This window comes from Cyprinodon tularosa, unplaced genomic scaffold, assembly GCF_016077235.1.
Source record: "Cyprinodon tularosa strain WSP-4 unplaced genomic scaffold, ASM1607723v1 ctg17, whole genome shotgun sequence".
Lineage (NCBI taxonomy): Eukaryota > Metazoa > Chordata > Actinopteri > Cyprinodontiformes > Cyprinodontidae > Cyprinodon > Cyprinodon tularosa.
This window is the reverse complement of record NW_024038531.1, coordinates 3,778,463-3,799,331: the sequence shown is the minus strand read 5'-3', so window position 1 is coordinate 3,799,331 and position 20,869 is coordinate 3,778,463. Positions and strand designations below refer to the sequence as shown.

The window sequence follows — 20,869 nt, the reverse complement described above, 5'->3', positions numbered from 1 at the left end:
GCGTCTGAACGTGCAAATTCTGGGGGGTGTGGCGTTGAGTCACAGCAGCGCGTCTGAGCATTGGGAGTTCAGAAAATGTAGCTTGTGCTGCTGGATGCAAGAGCGTCAACCAGAAAAGCTGATTCAGGAATTTATTTGGAGAAACAGAAACCACATGCAAGCTGGGATCCCCTCTGCAGAGCTGTCTTCGTATGAAAAATAAATAGAAATAAAAGTTTAAACTCCAAAAGTTCGAGAAAAAAAAAAAATAGAATGGATCGTTATGAGGAATTATTGCTGCACTAAAAACCTGGTGAAACAGTTTATAAATACCTACATTTGCTGAAAATCTTAAAACTGCAGATGAAAAACATTCGATTGCATCTCTTTTCTATTTAAATCCGGCTCTACAAATGGCCTACCACCTCGCAGTGGTTGGCTGGAGGTGTGGCACTGCATATTTTAGTAGGATCATAATCATGATGAATTGACCACACAGATTATGGTTTGCGGCGTATTTGTTCTCTTTAAAATGTGTCAAAACAATTTTTACATCTGTTCTGTGGCTTGCGTCCAGAGCCTCGAAACGTCAAAGCAACTGATCAGCGTTTGACGCAGCGTCCACATTTTGCCGTTAAAGTGTTTTCGATCCCCACCAAACATCTCAAGGACTTAACTAAAATTGTATTTTTTCCACATAGAAGATGCTAGTTTGACAGTTTTGTTTCATTATTAATTTTATATCTATATATAACAGACATTTTACTTAGAAGCAAAAATGAAACAAAGAATCTACTGAAATACTTTATTCTAATACATTTCGTTTTCAAATATAAGAACAATAAAAGTAATTTGCCTTTTTTATTAAATTTTCCAAAAACACAGCTGCTGAATTGAGCGTTTCTACAAGTATGTGCTGCTTCGTACCTGCTAATGCTGGTATAATCATGTACTCATATGTATTCATAACTTCATTTCAAGTAGTGTGAATGAGCTTGTTGCTAATTTGCATTCACCCCAACAGAAACAGATGAACATTCCCGTCACGTACACTTCATTTTAATCTGACTGGATGTAATGATCATGCATCCAAGGAGTTTCCTCGTGGCTAATTACAGAATTAGATCCTAGATATAGGTGAAACAGATTAGCTTACACTGAGCCCTTCATTAGTTCTACTCACTTCAGGATTTCTGGAGTTTTAGTGGAGGCACACCCCAAAGACCTGAAGATAAGAGTGAATTCTCAAACGCTCTTTCCTTTTTAACATTTTAAATGTCGACAGTTTAGAACCAGAGGGACTATAAAATGTTCTCCTGGGGGCTTTAAATTGTACGCTACAATAGATTTAAAGTATTTCTGGCTCCTCCTGGTCTGTTCAGGCTGATACAGGAGGAGAAGGAGTCAACAGAGCTGCGAGCAGAGGAGATTGAGAACAGGGTGGCCAGCGTCAGCCTGGAAGGGCTTAACCTGGCTCGGATGCACCACCATGGAGCCTCCATCACTGCCTCAGCCACCGCCTCCTCCCTGGCCTCATCTTCTCCACCCAGCGGGCACTCTACCCCCAAACTGGACCCCAGAAGCCCTGCACGGGACATGGAGCGCATGGGGGTGATGACTCTGGTAAGTTGTTTGTAACTGTCATTTTGTTCATGTGATTCATGTTTGTGTACCGGTACATAAATTTAATGGTCTGTAGGTTTAGGAAACTTTTTGAATCTGTAACTATAAGAATTGTGTGTATTTTTATTTTGTATTCATAGTTTCATTATATTTCTATTTGTTTTTAAATGCACATTTACAAGAACTGAAAATGTCACAAATTACAAAACATTACATATCTGGCATTACAGACTCTAATCTATTCTGAAACAAAATTCTCTCTATATTAGCCTGGCTGTGAAAGCAAAATGTTTTATGTACTGTTAATCTTTGATTGAAAAGGTAGCAATCACATTAATAGTCAGGTGAACAAATGCTTTCAACTCTCATCACACAGTTTGTGTTTTAACTATTTTACCTCTGTCCAAAAATATCTGCAAAAATTGAATTTACACTGTGAAAAACTTAAAGAACCCTTTAACAGCTACTGATTGCCATTTTGTTTGAAATAACCTCAGTGAATCTATTATTGTAGATCTCTTTCTGGCATTGGTCTGAATATAATATGATATAATTAAACTTAATTGATCTCACATTGGAGAAATTTACCTCTGCAATTAACCCATCCCCTTAGGGAGCAGTGGGCTGCCATTGTGTGGCGTCCAGGGAGCAGTATGGGGTTAAGGGTCTTTGCTCAGGAACACAAGAGTGGAGGCTGTGGGGATCGAACCGGGTACTTGCAACCTTCTAAGAGCACAAGTGCACTGCTTTAATCACTAGGCTCCCCACCTGGAGAACATGTGTTCACGCCTAGCTACCAGCAGACGGATATTTCAGTTTTGAGTTTTTTTTGTATAATTTTTTTAATTTAAGACCCTAACTTTAATTGATCCCAGGACTTTTAATTTTTAACCATTATTTTGACATGTTTTGGATCATTGTCAGGCAGCCGTATCCAGTTTGATTTTAAGGTAACATTAAAATAAAAGGAGCTTAAATGAAAAATGGAATGAAAAAAAATGAAAGTCATTGAATAAATTAGTTAATAAATTTGTTTAAAAAATAAGTGTCACAAAATAATTCCTAAATTATGATATATATTATGAAAAAAATACATAAATAGCATAATTCATACTATAATTGAATAAATAAAACATTTTAAAGATAAGATCATTATTTTAACTTTTTTTTTAATTTCTTGGCTATTTTTATTTATTTAATGGAATATTTTATTGGCATTTGTTCAATGGCAGAATCTATTTAATTTTGAATGAAACAGCTCTCCATAGAAGAGTAACTCATTATTTAGTCCACATATAGTTTAATATACAGTACAGTCCAGAGGATAAGTAACCAAAGGTGAAAAACTTAACCATTTTTGGAAAAGTTTTTTTCCTTTTTCTTAAACCTAAATCAGAATCAAAAGTACTTAAATGCATACTTACCTCAGTTATGGTTGGGTACCATGATCCAATAATAAATAACTGACTGTGGCAGAAATAGAGGCCATTACCACTGCTCTCTTGCCAAAATTAACACGCTTGGCTACTAGCAGATGGATATACCATACCAACTTTATTTATGAAGCACTTTATGCACCGGACAGGACCAAAGTGCTGTACACAATCATAAAATAAAATAAAATTATAAGATAGAAAAAAACGAGTGTAAAATACAAATTAGTATACAAAGAGAATAAAACAAAGTAAAACCTCTCAGATTGTGCCAAAAGCCAAGGAAAAAAGATGAGTCATAAGAAGGGATATTTCAGTTTTGTTTTATTTGTGTTTTTTGGGGGTTTTTTTTGTATATGAAGTCTGATTCAAGCAGTCGTTTCAATCGTTGTTTAATTTAAGACCCAGCCTTTGATTGATCCCTAGGATCTTAGGATTATTTTGACATATTTTAGATAATTGTCAGGCAGCCGCATCCGGTTTGATTTTAAGGTAATGCATCACTGTTAAATCAGCCACTATCATGTAGTAAAGAAGGTGTTGGAGTCCTTCAGGTTCAGTTGATCAGTGCTTCCCAACTGGTGTGACTTGTATCCTGGAATGCTGTTTGTTAACATACCTTCTGAAAACTGTCCAAAAATATCATCTGGCAAGAAAACATTCCTCCACATATTATCCTGGAACTTCCTGGATTTTCTCTTAGTCTTTAGATTGTTTTTGTAGGGTAACAAAGTTTTCCTCTCTGCTTACCAACTTTCAAAGTTCAACTGTAGGAGGTTAAACGTCTACATTAACGGTAACAGGAGCCTGCTGCAGGTCCTGTGATGAGATTTTAGCATCTTTCCATCTGCTTTCAGGATCAACTCTCGTGGACGCTGGAATCTTGTTGTTTTAAATGATCTCGGATTGTTGAATATTTTCCATTAACTTGAATAATTGGAAGTTATGTTGAGACCTCCATAAAACCCTGTTAGTTCAAATCAGCTTGTGAGAATTAGCGGGAAAATGTTTAATTCTAATAGCAGCCTTTGTGATGGACGCAATGTAGTAATTATTTGTTTTCTGATTTATACCATCAGTTTATTGGTGCTTCCTTAATTTTTAAGTGTTGCATTATGACTAATCGACTTTTTTTCCCCACATTAAATGTAAAAAAAAGATTAGATTATCCGGGCCTCATTTTTTAAATAAATATAAATATTCCATAAGCAGTTCCTATAAAAAAACGTGCCCAGCTTGTTAAACCTTTTTTTACATTTTAAAAAAGGTTTTTATTTTTTTACAAAAATACCTGAAGATATGCCTGGGTTTAATTTATTTTGTTATACACATTAAATCTATCTTCAATTTGCTTTATTTTTTAAGACATCCCAAGTTATATAAAGTTATTTCAGTAAATCCTGACCCTCCTATAACTTTAAAAAAGTCTTTGAAGCTCAGAGGAGCTTTACGTCAGTCTCACACTGACCTACTGTAACCCTAACATGTTTTGCCCGACAACTCCCAGAAGAAAATTTTTCTTGAGTGCCGTTTATGCGGCTAAAGCTGCCACAGATGCAGCCTGGTTGCATCGTTCAGTGTTAGTATTCCTGCACCACGCTCAGTGTGAACCTGGAGTAAGAAGATTTGAGAATCTTAAACCGAGGAAACCTTTTTTTCCTCCAAACACTAAAGTTTAATTAAATGCTACAGATGTTTCATGCAGTGATTTAAAAACGTGATTAAAAATCCTCTCGTGTCGCCCACACGGCACTGCAACTCCTCTGATGATGGTGAAAACAATAAAATATTCTACAAGTGGAAATCTGACTAATTGCTGCCCAGATTGCTTTTCACTGAAATGCTTTTAAGTTTGGTAAATTTAGATTCCATCAGCATCAGCAGCTAAAACAGTCAAATCCATACTAATGTAAATATATAGGAGGTTACCAGGCTACTGTATGACATCATGAGATGAGGCATTCATTTGAATGGGTTGTGGTGAGGCAGTGGAACATCAACAATATAAAGAACAAATGGCTTTTAAAAGCTTTGCCACTGCGCTAGACTTTCATCAACTTAAAGTATGAAAAAGAAAATACCTGCCAGTGTTTCAAGTGGACCATTTAAAGGAATAGTACACCCAAAACATGATTAGCCTTCATTTTCTACTCACCCCCATGCTGAACAACACTCTGGAGTACTTTTTTGATATCTCAAATGCATCTGGAGATCTGGGAGGCTTCTTGCTGTCTGCTGACATTCAAATAATGGAGGTCTATGGTGACCGAGACAGAAAGGTCCATAAAAGTCCACAAAAAACGTGTCAATATTCCTCCATACTGCTCGTCCAATGTATTCCAAGTGTCCTGAGTGGGTAGCATCCAGAATTTACTCGAAACGAAGTAATTTAGAATGTTTTTAGAGCATAAACAGTAGTGTATAGGATTTCCTGAAAGCGCGCACATGCGCGATCCCGACACTACGGAAGCTGGCAGACCAAACCAGCGCATTCGGCTCGGCAAAGAACTCATGCTCTTCCTCAACACTGAAGTCCTCAGACATTTTTCTTTTGTTGTTTCTTTCTTTGCACAGGTAAACAGCACATTTCTTCTTCTACGCTTGCATTATTGGAAGAGCAGACGCTGAATGCGCACTTTAATCTGGTTTGGTCTGCCGGCTTCCGTAGCGTCGTGATCGCGCATGTGCGCGCTTTCAGGAAATCCTATACACTACTGTTTATGCTCTAAAAACCTTCTAAATGACTTTGTTTCGAGTAAATTCTGGATGCTACCCACTCAGGACACTTGGAATACATTGGACGAGCAGTATGGAGGAATATAACACGTTTTTTGTGGACTTTTATGGACCTTTCTGTCTCGGGCGCCATAGACCTCCATTATTTGAATGTCAGCAGACAGCAAGAAGCCTCCCAGATCTCCAGATGCATTTGAGATATCAAAAAAGTACTCCAGAGTGTTGTTCAGCATGGGGGTGAGTAGAAAATGAAGGCTAATCATGTTTTGGGTGTACTATTCCTTTAATAGGATAAAGCAGAGGAAGTTTGTTTTCAGCTGAAGCTTTATTCTGGGTCGTTAATTTTGTCTAAAAAACGCTTTTTAAAGATCTTCACAAACATTTTGTGAATTATCTCTTTACTCACTTAAGTTATACTGATAATAGCTCATTTTGAGTCTTCATCAAAGGGTAACCCCCCCATGCTAAAGTTGGCATCTCACCACAAAGTAAGCATTAACTGAAAATATAAGAAATATGAATTTTCAGCCATTTTCAGTAACCTGAGAGGTACAACCAGAACATTTCTGAATTTATTTCTCATACTGTTCTCATAAAAAGAGAAAATATCATACTTTTTATGTGTGCATTCTGACCTGGGGTCTTAACAGTCAATAATAAAGATGAATAAATGGCTTTAAAAATAATATTTTAATGCAAATTAAACCATGAATACAAAAGGTTATGATATGTAAATGTCTTTATTTAAAGGCTTTGATGTTGTTGATCAAATGACTGGTTTGTCTCTGAGTGGATTTTTGGCAGCGGCTCATAGGGATCTTCTGATGCATGATGTTTATATGCAAGAAGCAACCTTTTTGATATGCTGTTCACCGTGTCATCGTTGCATGCTGACATATCAAAATGACCATCTTTTCTTATCTCCCCTCTTTCCAGCCCAGTGATCTGAGGAAGCACAGAAGAAAGGTACAGAAAGCAGCAGAGTATTTGTTAATTTTTCACACTAAGCTCTCATATTTCTCTTTAATGGCTGCTGTAATGACACCATGAAGGGACTGTTGACTTGCTTGCAGTCAGGTATTCCTGATTCACCCTTTTGTCCTCGCCCCTCAGATAGCTGCTGTGGAAGAGGATGGCCGAGAGGACAAGGCCACGATCAAATGTGAGACCTCCCCGCCTCCAACGCCGCGCACTGTGCGAATGACACACACACTGCCAGCCTCCTCGCACAATGATGCACGAGGGTATATTTTCAAATTAATATTTGAAAATAAGATGCAGTTTTATTTTTAAAAAAGAGCTAAAATAGTCTGCATTGTGCAATTAATTCCCTCCCAGGATTGTGGCTTCTCTGGAGGCTGAAGCCAGTGCCCTAAGTAGCATAACCAGCAGCCAAGACTCCCTGCACAAACAGCCGAAGAAGAAAGGGATCAAATCCTCCATTGGACGCTTGTTCGGAAAAAAGGAAAAAGGTCGACTGGGGCATCTAGCACACAGACAGGTCATGGTCGATCCTCAAGGTGAGAGATACTTTCCCCCCTCTGGTGTTTTGCACATGTATGAGAGAAGAGAAAAGGCTCCACAGTCTGTTGCTGCATTGCACAGGTTCTTTTGATAATGGTTGTAATATCTTCTGGGGTAACAAAAATATCAATTTGGAAGTGTTTTTGAACAAAGTGTTTAATGTTGTGAGCTACAAGAGGTCAAACTGTAGGTCCTTTTTCATTCCCTGTGCAGATCTGAGCTCCTTTCTCATCAAAGCTTCCCCATTATGAACTCTAATCTTTTCCCGTCTCTGATCAGATTGATTTGGCCATCTTCCTCACACTATACAAGTTTTTTTTTACTCTTAGTTTTTCTTTTCTCTTGTGTGGAATCTATGATGGGTTTCATGTGCTTTTTAGGCTTAGCTATTGTGACCTATCATCAAAAGTGCCCATGTTCTCCCGCTGCGGCAGAGCCTCAACAAAGTATCCAGGTGAACGAGTGTGAGCAGCACATCACGTTCGCCAGATAATCCGGCCTGAAGCCTGAACTGAATAATGGGGCCCAAAGAAGTAGCTGCAGTTAATAGAAGCAACATGCTGGGCAAATGTAAAGACATGTAGCGGAAACTTAAAAAATATAATTTACCTTTTAACCTTGCACCATGCAAAGGTGCGGATGTTGTTCCTAGCTTCATCATTTAAAAAAAGAAAAAAAAATATCTGGAAATAATATCCCAACAAATTAATTTATTATAGTTTCGATATGGATGAGATTTTCTTATTCTATCAAACAATCTGGGATTAGAAAAGATCCCCGCTTTGATTAATAGAAAAATCTGTTCAACTTCTATAATAACATTGTTACTTTTAAAGGCCAATTGTTTACTAAATTATGTTGTTTTTTTGTTTTTTTACTAAAGATTTACAAAAAGCCACTCTTATTTAATTATTGCACATCAAAATTAAATGAGCTTTAACCGAATTGCTTTGCAAAACTTTTGAAATTACAGCAACTGTGCAGAAAATCAAGCAGGTCTTAGATTCAAACATGTGAAACTAAAAAGCATGATGAAAATGTTCACATTAAAATGAAAGTATGCATGTTCACTCTTATGTAAGGTGAAGGATTAGTGTTACTTAGGGCTTCTTTCCCTTTTCGAAGATCTCTGAAAACCTTTATGATTCATGGGAACTTTGATTCTTTAAAACTAGAATGATTGAAGTAAAACGCTCTTGCTCTCTGCTGGAGACTGAAAGTTTGTCCTCATCTTGTCTTTGAGCAAGAAGATAATCAAATACTCTGAGGCCAAACCAATACAGAAAAAAGACAATCAACCTTTTCCCCTTAAAAAAAAAATGAATGCAACAGCAAGTCATTTTCAACTCGCACTTAAAAAAAAAGGCTGTTAAAAACATTTACTGCCCTCTGCGAGCCACACATCCAGCTGCTACAGCGCTGTCACTGCAAGCAGCAGATCACAAACAAATGACTGGTGTACAAATGACTTAATACAGCTGCAAATTGTTGCTGTTATAGACGTCAGCTATCAAGTAAAGCATTTTTATTCGCTCTCTTAAGGTGAATCAAACTATCCATGTTTTATTGATAAATTGATCACTTCAAAGTCACATGGGTAACAAAGGATTAGAAAATACGGTTCACATAAGTCCAATAACAGGTCTGCATCAGTTTTTTAATTTGAGGTCTCTCCGTGGAGCAGATGCTCTGCACAGATCCCCTCTTCTGCAAGCCCTGTCCCAATCCAATTCTTGTTTTCTCTGTTTTTTTCCTTCCTCCTCTGAAAAAGGTTTTCTTTGCTGGTGTTTCCTGGCTCCTCCGTATCATAACCCTCCAAAAGAAAAAGAAAAACGTTAATAATCACCTGTGGGAAGCGCAGCGAGGCGTGTGTTTCTAAAGCCAAGGCCTATAAAGTGGGCTGCTAGTCGTCTTTCCTCAAGAATGAGAACAAAACCATGAAACTGGCACCGGGGTCTGCGACACAAACGCTGAGGTTTTCTGGCAGCCCACTTAATCATCTCATAAACAATTAGATTACCATCATAATTAGAAAAAAAAAAAAAGAATTGTCCCTGAGAGCTGTTTTGTGCCTTTTTGGTTTTTTCTATTTTTTATTTTTTTTCTTTGTCTGTTGGATTATTTCCTCACTGGACAAACATGTAATAAAGGGGAGATTATGCCACTAGAGTAGAATGTTCATCTATTTTACGACTTTCCTCACATTTTAAAAAACACTGTCAAAAAGTGTGAATCGCACCAAATGGAACAATCACTTGTAGCATCAAAATTAGGGATCTGAACCATAACATTAGTTTAATTAATGCTCTAGATTCTTTATAATGTATTAACATTGTCAAATCTGTCGTCTCTCCTTCTTCATTAGCCACGATGATGGACCCAGATGCATCAGGCCAGGACATGGGGGTGGGCAAGTTGGGAACCCAGGCTGAGAAGGACCGCAGATTAAAAAAGAAGTAAGATCATGAGCTGTATCCTGTTAACATTCATCCAATTTGTTAGTGATTTTTAAAATAGATCCTCAAACTACAACACAGTCAAATCAATTCAGAGCTTTTAAACCCAGACACTCTTATTTTCAGCATATGCCTGATCCTCCTGCACCCCCTGCACACTATGAAATAGTAAATCCTTTGCTGAGAGCTGGGTCAATAGAAAGCAGAAGCTGGATCAGTGTCCAGGAGCGGATATCAGTGTCACTATATTCACACACAGAGCCAAAGTCAGACTATTGATCCAGCCTGAAAAGCCAATTAATCCCACAGATGAGCTCTGTCAATTTTGAAGATGTAGGCGGATCTCCCCGCTCTACACTCCTAGGTTACGCTTTAGAGTGTTGCACTACCTGCTGTATGCGTGTGACTGCGTGTGCGTGCATTTGCCATGCTCCAGTGCCAAATGATGAATGTCATTTGCTTGAAGTTCATATTGAGTCGTCGTGACAAATAACTTTGCCTCCCATGTAGTTGGTCAATATGCAGTGGTTGTTGTATGTTGACAAATGTGCTGTTTTCCTCCCCACCGCACTGACTTCTCCATAGCTGTGTCCGGGACCCGGGCCTCGCCACCACCTTGCATCTTGGCGCCTCCTCCACACTGCATGCCATTATAAGCTGCCTGCTCTCTTTTTCCATTTCAGCATCTTGATCGATCAAAAAAAAAAAAAAAAAAACGCTGTGATCTCATTGTAGATTAGCTGTTTTTTCCTTCAACTCTGTTCCGGAATGTAACTGAGCATTTGAATGTAAGGCCATGGAAGTGGGGTTTCTTGTTGTTTTTTCGAGGCATTTCTCATTTCCTCTTCTGCACGACGTGTGAAAAATGACATTTTCTTTCACTGGTCTACAGATGCTCCTGTTAAACGAATGCCCTCCATAGTGAGAGTACAGTGTGTGTTTGAGCGAGTGTGCATGTGTGGTTTTTAAAGAGTCGTTTTATTAAATGCCTTTGAACTCATTAACATTTGTGTACTTTTGTCTCCCCGTCGCTCTTTCTCCCCCGTTCTCTCTGACTCTTCCTCTCCCTTTCATCATCCTCTGACTCTAACAAAGCGGGTAAGTTGTTGTGAGGATCTCAAACTGACCTCTCCTGGATATGACCATTGTTTTAGCCATTTTTGCCCTGTCTGCCATCTCTCCTGTCTGTCCTACCATGAAAGACCCGTGCCAAATCTATCTAATCTATCTATCCTTCCTTGGTGGCTTTTATGAAGCCATTGCCTTTTTTTCTGTTTTTATTTACAACCTGAAGATCTTTCTTTCCCTCACCTTTTTTTTTTTTTACAGTTCAATGGCAGCTGCGCCTACGGCTGGATAGAGGATAGATGTTGTGCCGCCACTAAAACTGGGACTTAATTTTCACACCCAGACTCTCTTCTCTCCTTTTATGTGTCTCTATTCTTATTTCTGTGTTAAATAACCAGCGACAGTATCTGGTTATGAATGTTTTATAGTTTTTTTTTTTTCTGTTTTTGATTTATCATAACTTTTTCCTGACTTCCCTCTTCCCAGCTATGTTCAGTGGATGTATTTCATCATGCATTAAACCCGGGCTGAACATAAAAACATGATCTAACTCCCCCATGTGCAAAATAGATAAAGACGAAGAACGTCCTTGGTTGTATTTGGATGAACACATTTCTTCTACCATCTGCAGACTTTTTCTTTGCCATGTAAAGTACTTTGCAGAAGTATTTGTGCACTCTAAACTTTTTTTTTTCACATTTTTCATGAAAGATTCATAAATTTTAATGTATATTATTTTGTTTTTATGGTATGGATCAACACAAAGAAGAAGCTTTGTTGTTTTCGTACAGCAGAAAATAAAATTTAGCAGCATCTCTCAGCAGCCTCAATGTCAATTAGCTATAATAAAGGAATGTTTTTTAAGAAACAGTACTTGGTTTCACTGCACACTGAGGTATAAGAATAAAATACTTAACATTTTGGGTAGAAGTTCATCTTCTCTTAGAGCAGCAAAGCTAAAATTGAAAATTTCTCTTAAAAATACAGCCTGTTGCCTCAAATTGGCTTTTTCCTGATTCTCTTTATTTTAGTTGACTGCGCTTGAATTACAGCTGTAATTGCAGCTAAAGAGTATTAACTCAGGGCAAATACAGGTCGCCATTTTCAGATGCAATATGTAAAAAAAGGATGTTTATTTAATTATGAACTACTTTGTCTTGGACTGTAACAAACAATCCCAATAAAGTACATTAAAGTTTTTTGAGTGAACATGAAAAAAAGTGGAAAAGTTCAAGTGTTGAAAATACTTTTGCAAGCCCCTGTATGTTGTGCTAAAGTGTCTTTTTTCACTGTACTAACCTCAATGGCCCGTTGCTGCATATATCATGTTTACAGCTACATCTGAAAACATTAGAATATGGAATAAAAGTGCAATAATTCTCACCAGTCATCTCTGAAAGTCAAACTTATATAGAATCATTACACATGTTTGAAGACGCTTTGCTTCCCATCCAGGAAGCTTTTTGAATTGAAATAGCTTCCTGGATGGGAAGCGAAACATCTTCAAACTTGGAAACGAATTCCAGTGGATTTTTTGGGGGGGAATTTATTATTGGCACTTAATGGTGTCGTGCCATAATCTGCTAATTGAGTCTTTAAACGGTCACTCACTCTGGGTCAGAAAACAGTCTTCAACAGCCATTAGCTTCATTTATATGGACATAAGAAACCAGAATAAATAGCTGATCAGAATAAAAACATGTTAGTCTGAATATTCTGATCAGTTTTAGTTGGACTGGAATTAAATTGTAATCCAACAGGAGGAGTGGTCTATAGTGGTGTATGCCGACTGAGAATCTGATCGCCATGCATGTAAGTGCTTGACAGGTGGCTAATCCCGCTGGCTTGCTATTTTCAGAATAGTCTTGTTTACGTCGCTTTTTTATTCTGATTAGCAGTTTGTCCCCCCCGCCAATAACTTAAGTCTATATAAATACAATCAGCTTATTTCTTGTTCTTTAATCTGTAAATTACATTTCAATCTGATTGTGAAATTTTGTGCATGCACACAAGGCTAGTTGGTTGTTCTGAGTTCTGAATATTGGCAGAAAATTTAGTGGAAGGACGAAGTATGGTTAGAAAAGTTGGAGAGGATTGTCAAACTAAATCTATTTAAGAATTTGGGTGAGCTTCCCCGAGTGGACCAGGGCATCAAGAGCCGTCACACATACAGAATACTGGGCACCATCTTCCATGGGCTAAGGAGAAATGGATCTGAACAGTTCTTCAATAGTGCAGAGTCCTGTTTTCATGGAGTTTATTCTGAATTTTATCTATAAATCAAGGTCACAAAGTGGAGAGGCACAGACTCCACTGTCAGTGATGCTGTGGCTGCTGCCATCTGCTGCTGTTGGTCCTCTGCGTTTTCTGCAGTCCACAGTCAATGCAGCCGCCTACTGGGGAAATTCTAGAGCACGTCATGCTTCCCTCTGCTGGCAAGCTGGACGGAGATGCTGGTTTTATTTTGTTTTTTTTTTCCCAGCAGGACCTGGTGCTGCACACACGGCCAGATACCAGAGGCTGGTTCAGTGAGCACAGTGCCCCGTTTTTTTTTTTTTGCCTGGCCTGCAAACCCTCCTACCCCCCCACCCTAAACAAAGTCTATGGACTGTTGTCAAAAGGAAGATGAGGCCCAGAATTTGTGGTTTTCTTTACCTCTAAGCTATTAATAATCAAAGTTACAACTAGTTAAAGCTTAAATATTTGACTCTGCGTAGTGAATCCCTGTAAAATAACAATAAAATAAAAACTTTCTGAAATGACTGGGTAAAAGAAATTACACGATAAAATATTCTTATTTTTTGAGATGGATCTGTTTTTTTGTTTGTTTTTTTGCTCACTCCTTCAATCTGTCAAACGCTTTGACAAGACCACAAAGGAATGAGGTTGTTTTTTTCCCCCTTTTTTTTAAAAATGTGTTAAAAAATGAGTTACTCCTGTGTGTAGATATTAGGTTGTGTTGGTAAAGCCCTTTTGGCTGTTTAGCAGCCCTTCATCTCAGCGTGGGAGGATTCACTACAATACAAACAGCTGTGTGCACAACAAACTAAAAGGATCCATTTACTCCTTCTATTCAATAAGGTGCAATTTCCATCACGCTGACTAGGGCTGCTCCAAGTGAGGCGAAACTAAATCTTACTCAGCTCTCTCAGGATCCACTTCACCACCTGCTAAACAAAACCATGGAGCACAGCCCAGAAAATCAGAGGAAAAGTTGCACATAAAAAACCCTACTGCATAATTCAAACACTGAATCCAAAATATCTCTTTGCAAGTAGAAAAAAAGGCAGTATCAGCAGAATAAAGTGTGAGTGGATGAAATGAGAAAATCCTGCTTAGATTAGTGATGCGGTAACCAGGTTTACTGAGCACCATCTAAGAGGACGTATGTTTGAAAACTTTGCAAGTTTTCAAGGAGACACCATCATCTAAATGGGTTCTACTATATAATCACATATAATTGCTTATAGATGCATTCATGCCACTTGTACTTGTTTACATGTTTTTATGTTACAACCACATATATAAATGTACTTTTGGGGGGTTTGTACGATCTCTGATCCACTCAATAGTGCTTAAGTTTGATGGAAAAAGTTTTTTTGTTGTTTTTTCTTTTATCTCACAAATCCAGATCTGGAAAAAATCTTTTAGCAGCTTGACTCAATATTTAAACCCATCTTATTTTTTACCTGTAATTTGCAAAATGAGTTGAGCTCAGCTATAAATGCTTCTGAGTTAGAGTTAAGTCTGGATTTAGGCTTATTTCAACTCATGAATGTGCTATAATCTAACCTATTCACTGTTTTAAGTTTGGGTTCATTGTGCTGCTGGATGTTAAACATCCTCTCCAGGTTATCCTTCCTCCATCATCACCACATTTGTGCCATACTGCTGCAATTTCTGGTTTATACAGCAATTGGTGAGATGTTCAAAGCTGCAGACATTCTTCTATAACCTAAACCAGCCTGAAACGTTGTCCATGTTCTCCTAAAACCTGTGAGGCCTCTATAGAAAAGATGCATTCATACAGAGATAACATCAACAAAGAGGAGGAATTTGTTTCTGATTAAAAGATGATTAATACAAATGCAGGCCACTATAATATAGATTGTTGTCTCATTTTGTTTTGTAAAAATATATATAGAAACAAACAGGAATCAAAGCTCCTGTATTTAAAAAAAGAGCTAATTTCTTCTTTCTTTTGAATAAAGTTTCTGTAAACTACATTGAAGTTGTGGCATAAAAAGATGAAAAGTTTAAGGAGGCACAATGAACTTAAAACAGTAAAAACTTTAAGGATAATTGGCTAATTTTGGATGAGCTAAAAAAGCTATTAAAAAAATGGTGAGAGAACGATGCTACTGAGCAGCAGAGTAAAAAAAAAAAAAAAGAAAGGAAACTCTTTGGATATTGCAGCCTGTGTGTAATGTGCTTTCTCCACTCTGAGAGATAAATGATCAAGTGTTGCCCTTTTCAGCATCCAGCACTTGGTTTACAGGCTGGTCTCTGAGATGAAACGAGAGGGAGGGAGTACCAACCTCTCATGCACTAGGCACACAGAAAGAAAGAACTCTGCTCACAGAATAAAACAAGAAAAGCACAGCAGCATTGCTGCCGGGATTTTGGAGAAAGTGTGTGAGGGTGTGAGAGTTTTCATTAAGATTTCACTGACTGGTCGCCTGTTTGTCTAAGCCGTCTAAGTTCCCCTGTTCATTCAAGTTCTACTTTATTTCTGCTCTCAGGCACGAGCTTTTGGAGGAGGCCAGGAGGAAAGGATTACCTTTCGCCCAGTGGGACGGCCCCACAGTTGTAGCCTGGTTGGAGGTAAACATTATCTTTTTAGGTAGAAAAGATCATGAACCATTTTCACACTTTTCTGAGGTCCTTTTTGACTGCTTATGCTAGGATAAAACATATAATGGTGTAAATATTGAGGAAATACCTTTTATTTGATCCTCAACTATCAGTGTTAAAGGGGACATTAACAGTTTGTTAAAATGTTTAAAAGGCTCATTGTCCACAGTCACTAATAAAACCAACTTCAAGCACATTTAGGATGTTCCATTGAATTAATCAGACTTTTTATTGTTGGTTAGTCCCTCCGAGTTTGGAGACACTGAAGTTGGTTCCAGTGTGTAACCGCTGTGCAAAAACCAGAAGGTATTTTTATGGTTGCAGAACTCCAGGCTGCTGCACAGCAGAAGTTCGTCATAGTTTCTCCTCTACTACCAATGCATGTAAAAGTAGAGGTCTGCAGCCATGAAAAGGATCTAAAAATCCTTAATAATACCTTTATAAATTAGCTTTAGATCGACATTACACAAGTTATAGAGAGAGGTGATGTTACACAGTTATTAGTTGTAGATATATTGTGTTTATTTACTTAAAGGGAATATTTTTGCTGTCAGGGCAGGAATTGGAGACGGTGAAATTTACTTGAACATAGATTACAATTGAAGATTGAAAATCTTTGCGAAAATTTTCAGATAGGAATGTGGAAGAGTAGTGTTTTATTCCGGTTACGGCTCTGAACGCAGACCAGGGGATATAAACGTCTCAGAAAATTCGACCATTACAATGATTGAATATTTCAAAGGGCAACTAATGGAGGGAAAATATTTTATAATGGAGATACTGTTTATTCCCTATGTGCTCATCTACGTTCGGTGAATAGATCCTTGCAGAGAATGTTTTCATTTATTTTTCCACTTGCCACGTAGCAGTTATTAAAACTGATATCTTCAGATCTTTTTCTATGCGGTTTAAGTTTAATTTTCAGAATAAAATTTGAAACTAAAGGAGAAGTAAACAACTTCTAGCTGTTAAATTCCCCTGCGTTCTTCATTCTTCTGCTTAGAGCACTGAAAAGATTAGGACTCATGGACTGAGCAGGCATCTTTCTGAACATAATTTAATGAGATATTGATTTAAAAAAGAATTTTATTAATGGCCTTCCTAAAAAGGGAAATGATTGACACTGTTTAAATACAGACTGCCCCCTACCTGTCAGTGGGCTTTATGCAGACAGCCTGCTCATGACCCCTCCAATCCTTCCATCACACCATGCCAGATAAGGATGGAGTAAATAGGATTATGGAGGCTGATGGTTAGATTTTTTTTTAGGCTGCTGATGATGCTTTTTTTTTTTTTTGCAAGCATTACACATTTTTGAAAACACAAGCTAGATCCCATCAGTCATTTGTAGAAACCCAGTGGTATGAAGCAGCATGCTGAGTCCTAAATGAAACATTTCAACGAATTGAGGACTATTATTAGAAAATGCATTAAATAAATAAATATGTGAAAGAAAAGCATCATTGAAAAAGAATCCCTTTGCTGTAAAACATTTTCCCCCTTTCTGGTTCTTCAAAAGTCTCTGCCATGTTTTAAAGGACTAAAATGACCTGGGTATTACAGCAGCTCCTAATTTTTTATCAAATATATAATAAGTTGAGATAAAACAGCTCAGTCAATCTTTTCCTATCATCTTTGCTTTCTCTGTATGCTGCAGTTATGGTTGGGAATGCCAGCCTGGTACGTGGCGGCGTGCCGTGCCAACGTGAAGAGCGGTGCTATCATGTCGGCCCTTTCTGACACCGAGATCCAGAGAGAGATCGGAATCAGCAATCCCCTGCACAGACTCAAACTTCGCCTGGCCATCCAGGAGATGGTCTCCCTCACCAGCCCCTCAGCCCCACCCACCACCAGAACCGTGAGTTATATCTGTAAATGAACTCTGAGTTGATTTAAATTTAGAAGAAAACTAATTTGATTAGGCAGAAATAGGAAATAATTTCAGATGTTAAGGTTTAAATTCCTTAAAGGATGAAGCCATTTCAACGGTTACCATTTCTCCCACTGAAGCAGCTCTGATTCTATTCAAACATTAAATACTTTACAAAAAAATCAGACATGATGCATTACTAACTAAATGCCGTCATGGTATTAGTATAAGGTCTGTGAGGATTTTTTAAAAATTAATCTGCAAAGCAGCAACACAAATACATTGGAGTTCCCTGTAAAAGAAGAAAGGAAAAAAGATTTAAAATGTATACTTTTTTCTAACCTTGCCACATTATTTGGTCATAAATGCTCCTATTAGTTGGCATGATGCCTTTGTGTGAGTCTCTGTCTAACATTTACTAGTATTCAAAAACAAAGATTACAATAGCAAACAGCATTCTGTACTTTATTATAGCAGTCAGTGCTGCCAGCATTGCTGAAACAGAAGTTTCTACATATATTCCAAAAGAATAGACTATAACTAGATAGACTAGAGATTGTCATTGGCTGCCAGCATTTCCACAGCCACTATATTTCATGACACAGCGAGGTTGAAAGCTCAGAAAGGTGTAACAAGACACTTTGACAGTGCAGCGTTTCTGTCATCCTCTGAAAGCCTTCCCCTCTTTCACTCAGCAGCCTGAATGAGCTGCAGACGTGTCTAGACCTGCTGTAGAAAACGGTATCCAATTAAATAGTCTCTCATATCTCTGAGCTTCCTTTAACGTCACTGCTAACCTCGCCGAAAATCCACCATCTTTAGATTTTTTTCTCCCTCCGCAACATCATCCACAGAAAAGAGTTTTGTCAGCAGAAGCTGATAATTCTAATATGGTGCATTTACTGCTTTAAAAAAAGGCTGGAATTTTGAGTTCTCACACAGGCAGGCAGCAGTCCAGCAAGAAAATCAGAGAAAATGCAAACTTAATGTATTTAAGTTGGAAATTTTGCATGCAACCCAATAACTAACCCCATAACTAGGACACCCTTTTGCCTGTTCTTTGTATCAGTTCTTTAATAACTATGATGGTACTCTTCCCTCATGTTCAGCCTTCCCATCTGATTGACCACTCAGCTCCAGACTACTTGAAAGTCTCCATATGCGAAATGTTTCATAGCTTTTGTTATTGTTTTAAGTAATTTACCCCATTTAAAAAAAGCAAATAATAAAGGTCAGATGTTTGTACACCTGTTAGAATTATGTTGCATCAGCAATAGATTTATTTATTTGCAGATTAAGGAGAACTGCAGGGAAAAAAAAGAGGTTGAGATCAGCCCTAGTTGACTCGTAAAGACTCATGTTTGGGGTGAAAATCCCGTCAACAGTAACTTGTATAAAAGTTGGGTTGAAACCACTAAACTGCAGAAGTATAAAGATGAGTGGGTGTTCTCCAAACACTTGTCTGCCCATTTATTCCCAATCCTCGCCACTTTCAGAGCCTCCTGTCATGGAAAATTGAAAGGCGCCATTTATTCCAACTTTATTCGATTTACCCCTCTAGTGAAATGAAATCCTAACAGATTGATTCCTCCTTATGACTCTGATTGCTGTCATTTCTAATGTGGCACTGGAGTAAAATGTCTTTCTGGGGAAATAGAGAAGTGAGGGATGAGTAACATGCGGTTTGTCTTTTGATGTAATGATCTTTGTTTTGCATGAAGGTTTGCTAATTTATGTTATTTAACTGTATGTCTGCATTGAGATGCTCTGTGCTGTCCCGGTTTTTTTTTTGTCCTTTACACATTTCCTTTGACCCCTGGTGGGTTTCATCATCTGACCGTGATGCTATAACACTATTGGCTTACAGTGGTGCTGCTCTTCTTCTTTAACACTGCTTGCCCCTCCTACTGGACCTCTACTACCAATCCTGCTCCTACTGCTCTGTCTCTTGGGCTCCGCCCGTTGTAGCCATCGGGCAACGTATGGGTGACCCATGAGGAGATGGAGACCCTGGCAGCTCCTTCCAAAACGGTCAGTCCCCATGTGTCCTAATACACCCATTTCTTCCCGCATCAGTGTGTTAGAGTTAACATCTCAGTGTACAGTAGAATGATGGTGATTGACACAGAAAGCATGCAATAGTTCAAGCCCCTCTTTATCTCTAGATGTAATTTTTAGCTTCAAGCATTTTGGTGCTGATTTTATCATTAGTTTGCTGTTAATTAGCTAGGGGAATTTTTAGAAATGAAACAAATATATTGGATGTTTTTGCTTAGAACAGAATTCAGAATTAATAAAAATGTAAGGATGAATTTCTTACTATGGGATCCTGTATTTAAAGAATTATACATGTGTTTTAGGTATTTTTCCAAAGTGTGCTTCTGAGCAACCAAATAGTTTTTTTTTTTAAATAACTTTGGAGCATTAGCTGCTTAGCTTTTTATCCATTTTCTGTCCAGTATTTGCACCTGATCATGGTCGAATGTGCAGTTTTGGTATAATATTAATGATAATAGTGTATAAATGAAATATGGGGCCTAACAGCTTTCTACGGCACATTAACAATAAAATAATTTCATTTTTATATTTTATCTTTGTCGTTTCTATAGATTCTAACTAAAATAGACAAAAACTGTCTTTTTGAGTGTTTGACTAAAGCCTGAATGAGTCATATGTCAGAGTCAAGTGATTTAGATGACATTCTTTTCAAAAAGAACCAATTAAAATCCCAAACAAACCTACAAATTTCAGGAAACTGACTTCTTTTAACATACTGTTGCAAGACCGATTATAATAGAATTACGTTGTGCTAAGAGTTGGACCCTATGCCGTGTTAAACGCATCATTTCATTCAGAATGCTTAACCATGTTCAGTGGCCCTTGCAACTTGGTGTAGTAAAAAATAAATATTTTAAATCTTTATCTCCACAGTCAGGGGGAAAAATTTACTGTGTTGTCAGCATAGATCTAGTAAAGTTTTACGGTCAAAATTATTGATATATAAAAAAAAAGTTAACTTCTTTAATAAATTCTATTTCACTTGCATAAGAGTTTTGAGACAAACTGTAAAGGCATTGTGGTGTTTTTTTAACCCTTTCAAATGCAGCTCACTCACCTGGGGTCCGTTTCACAAAATGGTGTTAAACCTCAAAAAAACTGGGAAACTGAGTTTTCCGTTTCCCAAAGAGACTTTACTCAACCTCTGTGCCTGTTACCGTAGTAACATTCTCCCTAAATTCAACCTGGTCAGCAGCAGGTTTTCCTAAATAATCTGTGTCCTCTTTCTCTACCCTCCTTTAAGACAATCAAGTTTTATTTCTATTGTA

General features: G+C 37.8%; 1 protein-coding gene across 10 annotated transcripts in view; it reads left to right on the top strand.

Moving 5' to 3' along the window:
- ppfia2 (PTPRF interacting protein alpha 2) overlaps positions 1-20,869 on the top strand; it is a 221,955-nt gene that overhangs the window by 191,854 nt on the left and 9,232 nt on the right. For 6 of the 10 annotated variants that reach the window (XM_038281337.1, XM_038281340.1, XM_038281339.1 and 3 more), the window contains 9 exons: positions 1,362-1,602; positions 6,708-6,737; positions 6,885-7,015; positions 7,110-7,291; positions 9,661-9,751; positions 10,847-10,849; positions 15,562-15,643; positions 17,331-17,531; positions 19,512-19,574. In XM_038281337.1, coding sequence (XP_038137265.1) covers positions 1,362-1,602; positions 6,708-6,737; positions 6,885-7,015; positions 7,110-7,291; positions 9,661-9,751; positions 10,847-10,849; positions 15,562-15,643; positions 17,331-17,531; positions 19,512-19,574 — 1,024 coding nt within the window. The remainder of the gene's footprint in view (positions 1-1,361; positions 1,603-6,707; positions 6,738-6,884; positions 7,016-7,109; positions 7,292-9,660; positions 9,752-10,846; positions 10,850-15,561; positions 15,644-17,330; positions 17,532-19,511; positions 19,575-20,869) is intronic. The other 4 variants (XM_038281344.1, XM_038281338.1, XM_038281345.1 and 1 more) reach the window with 2 other exon arrangements.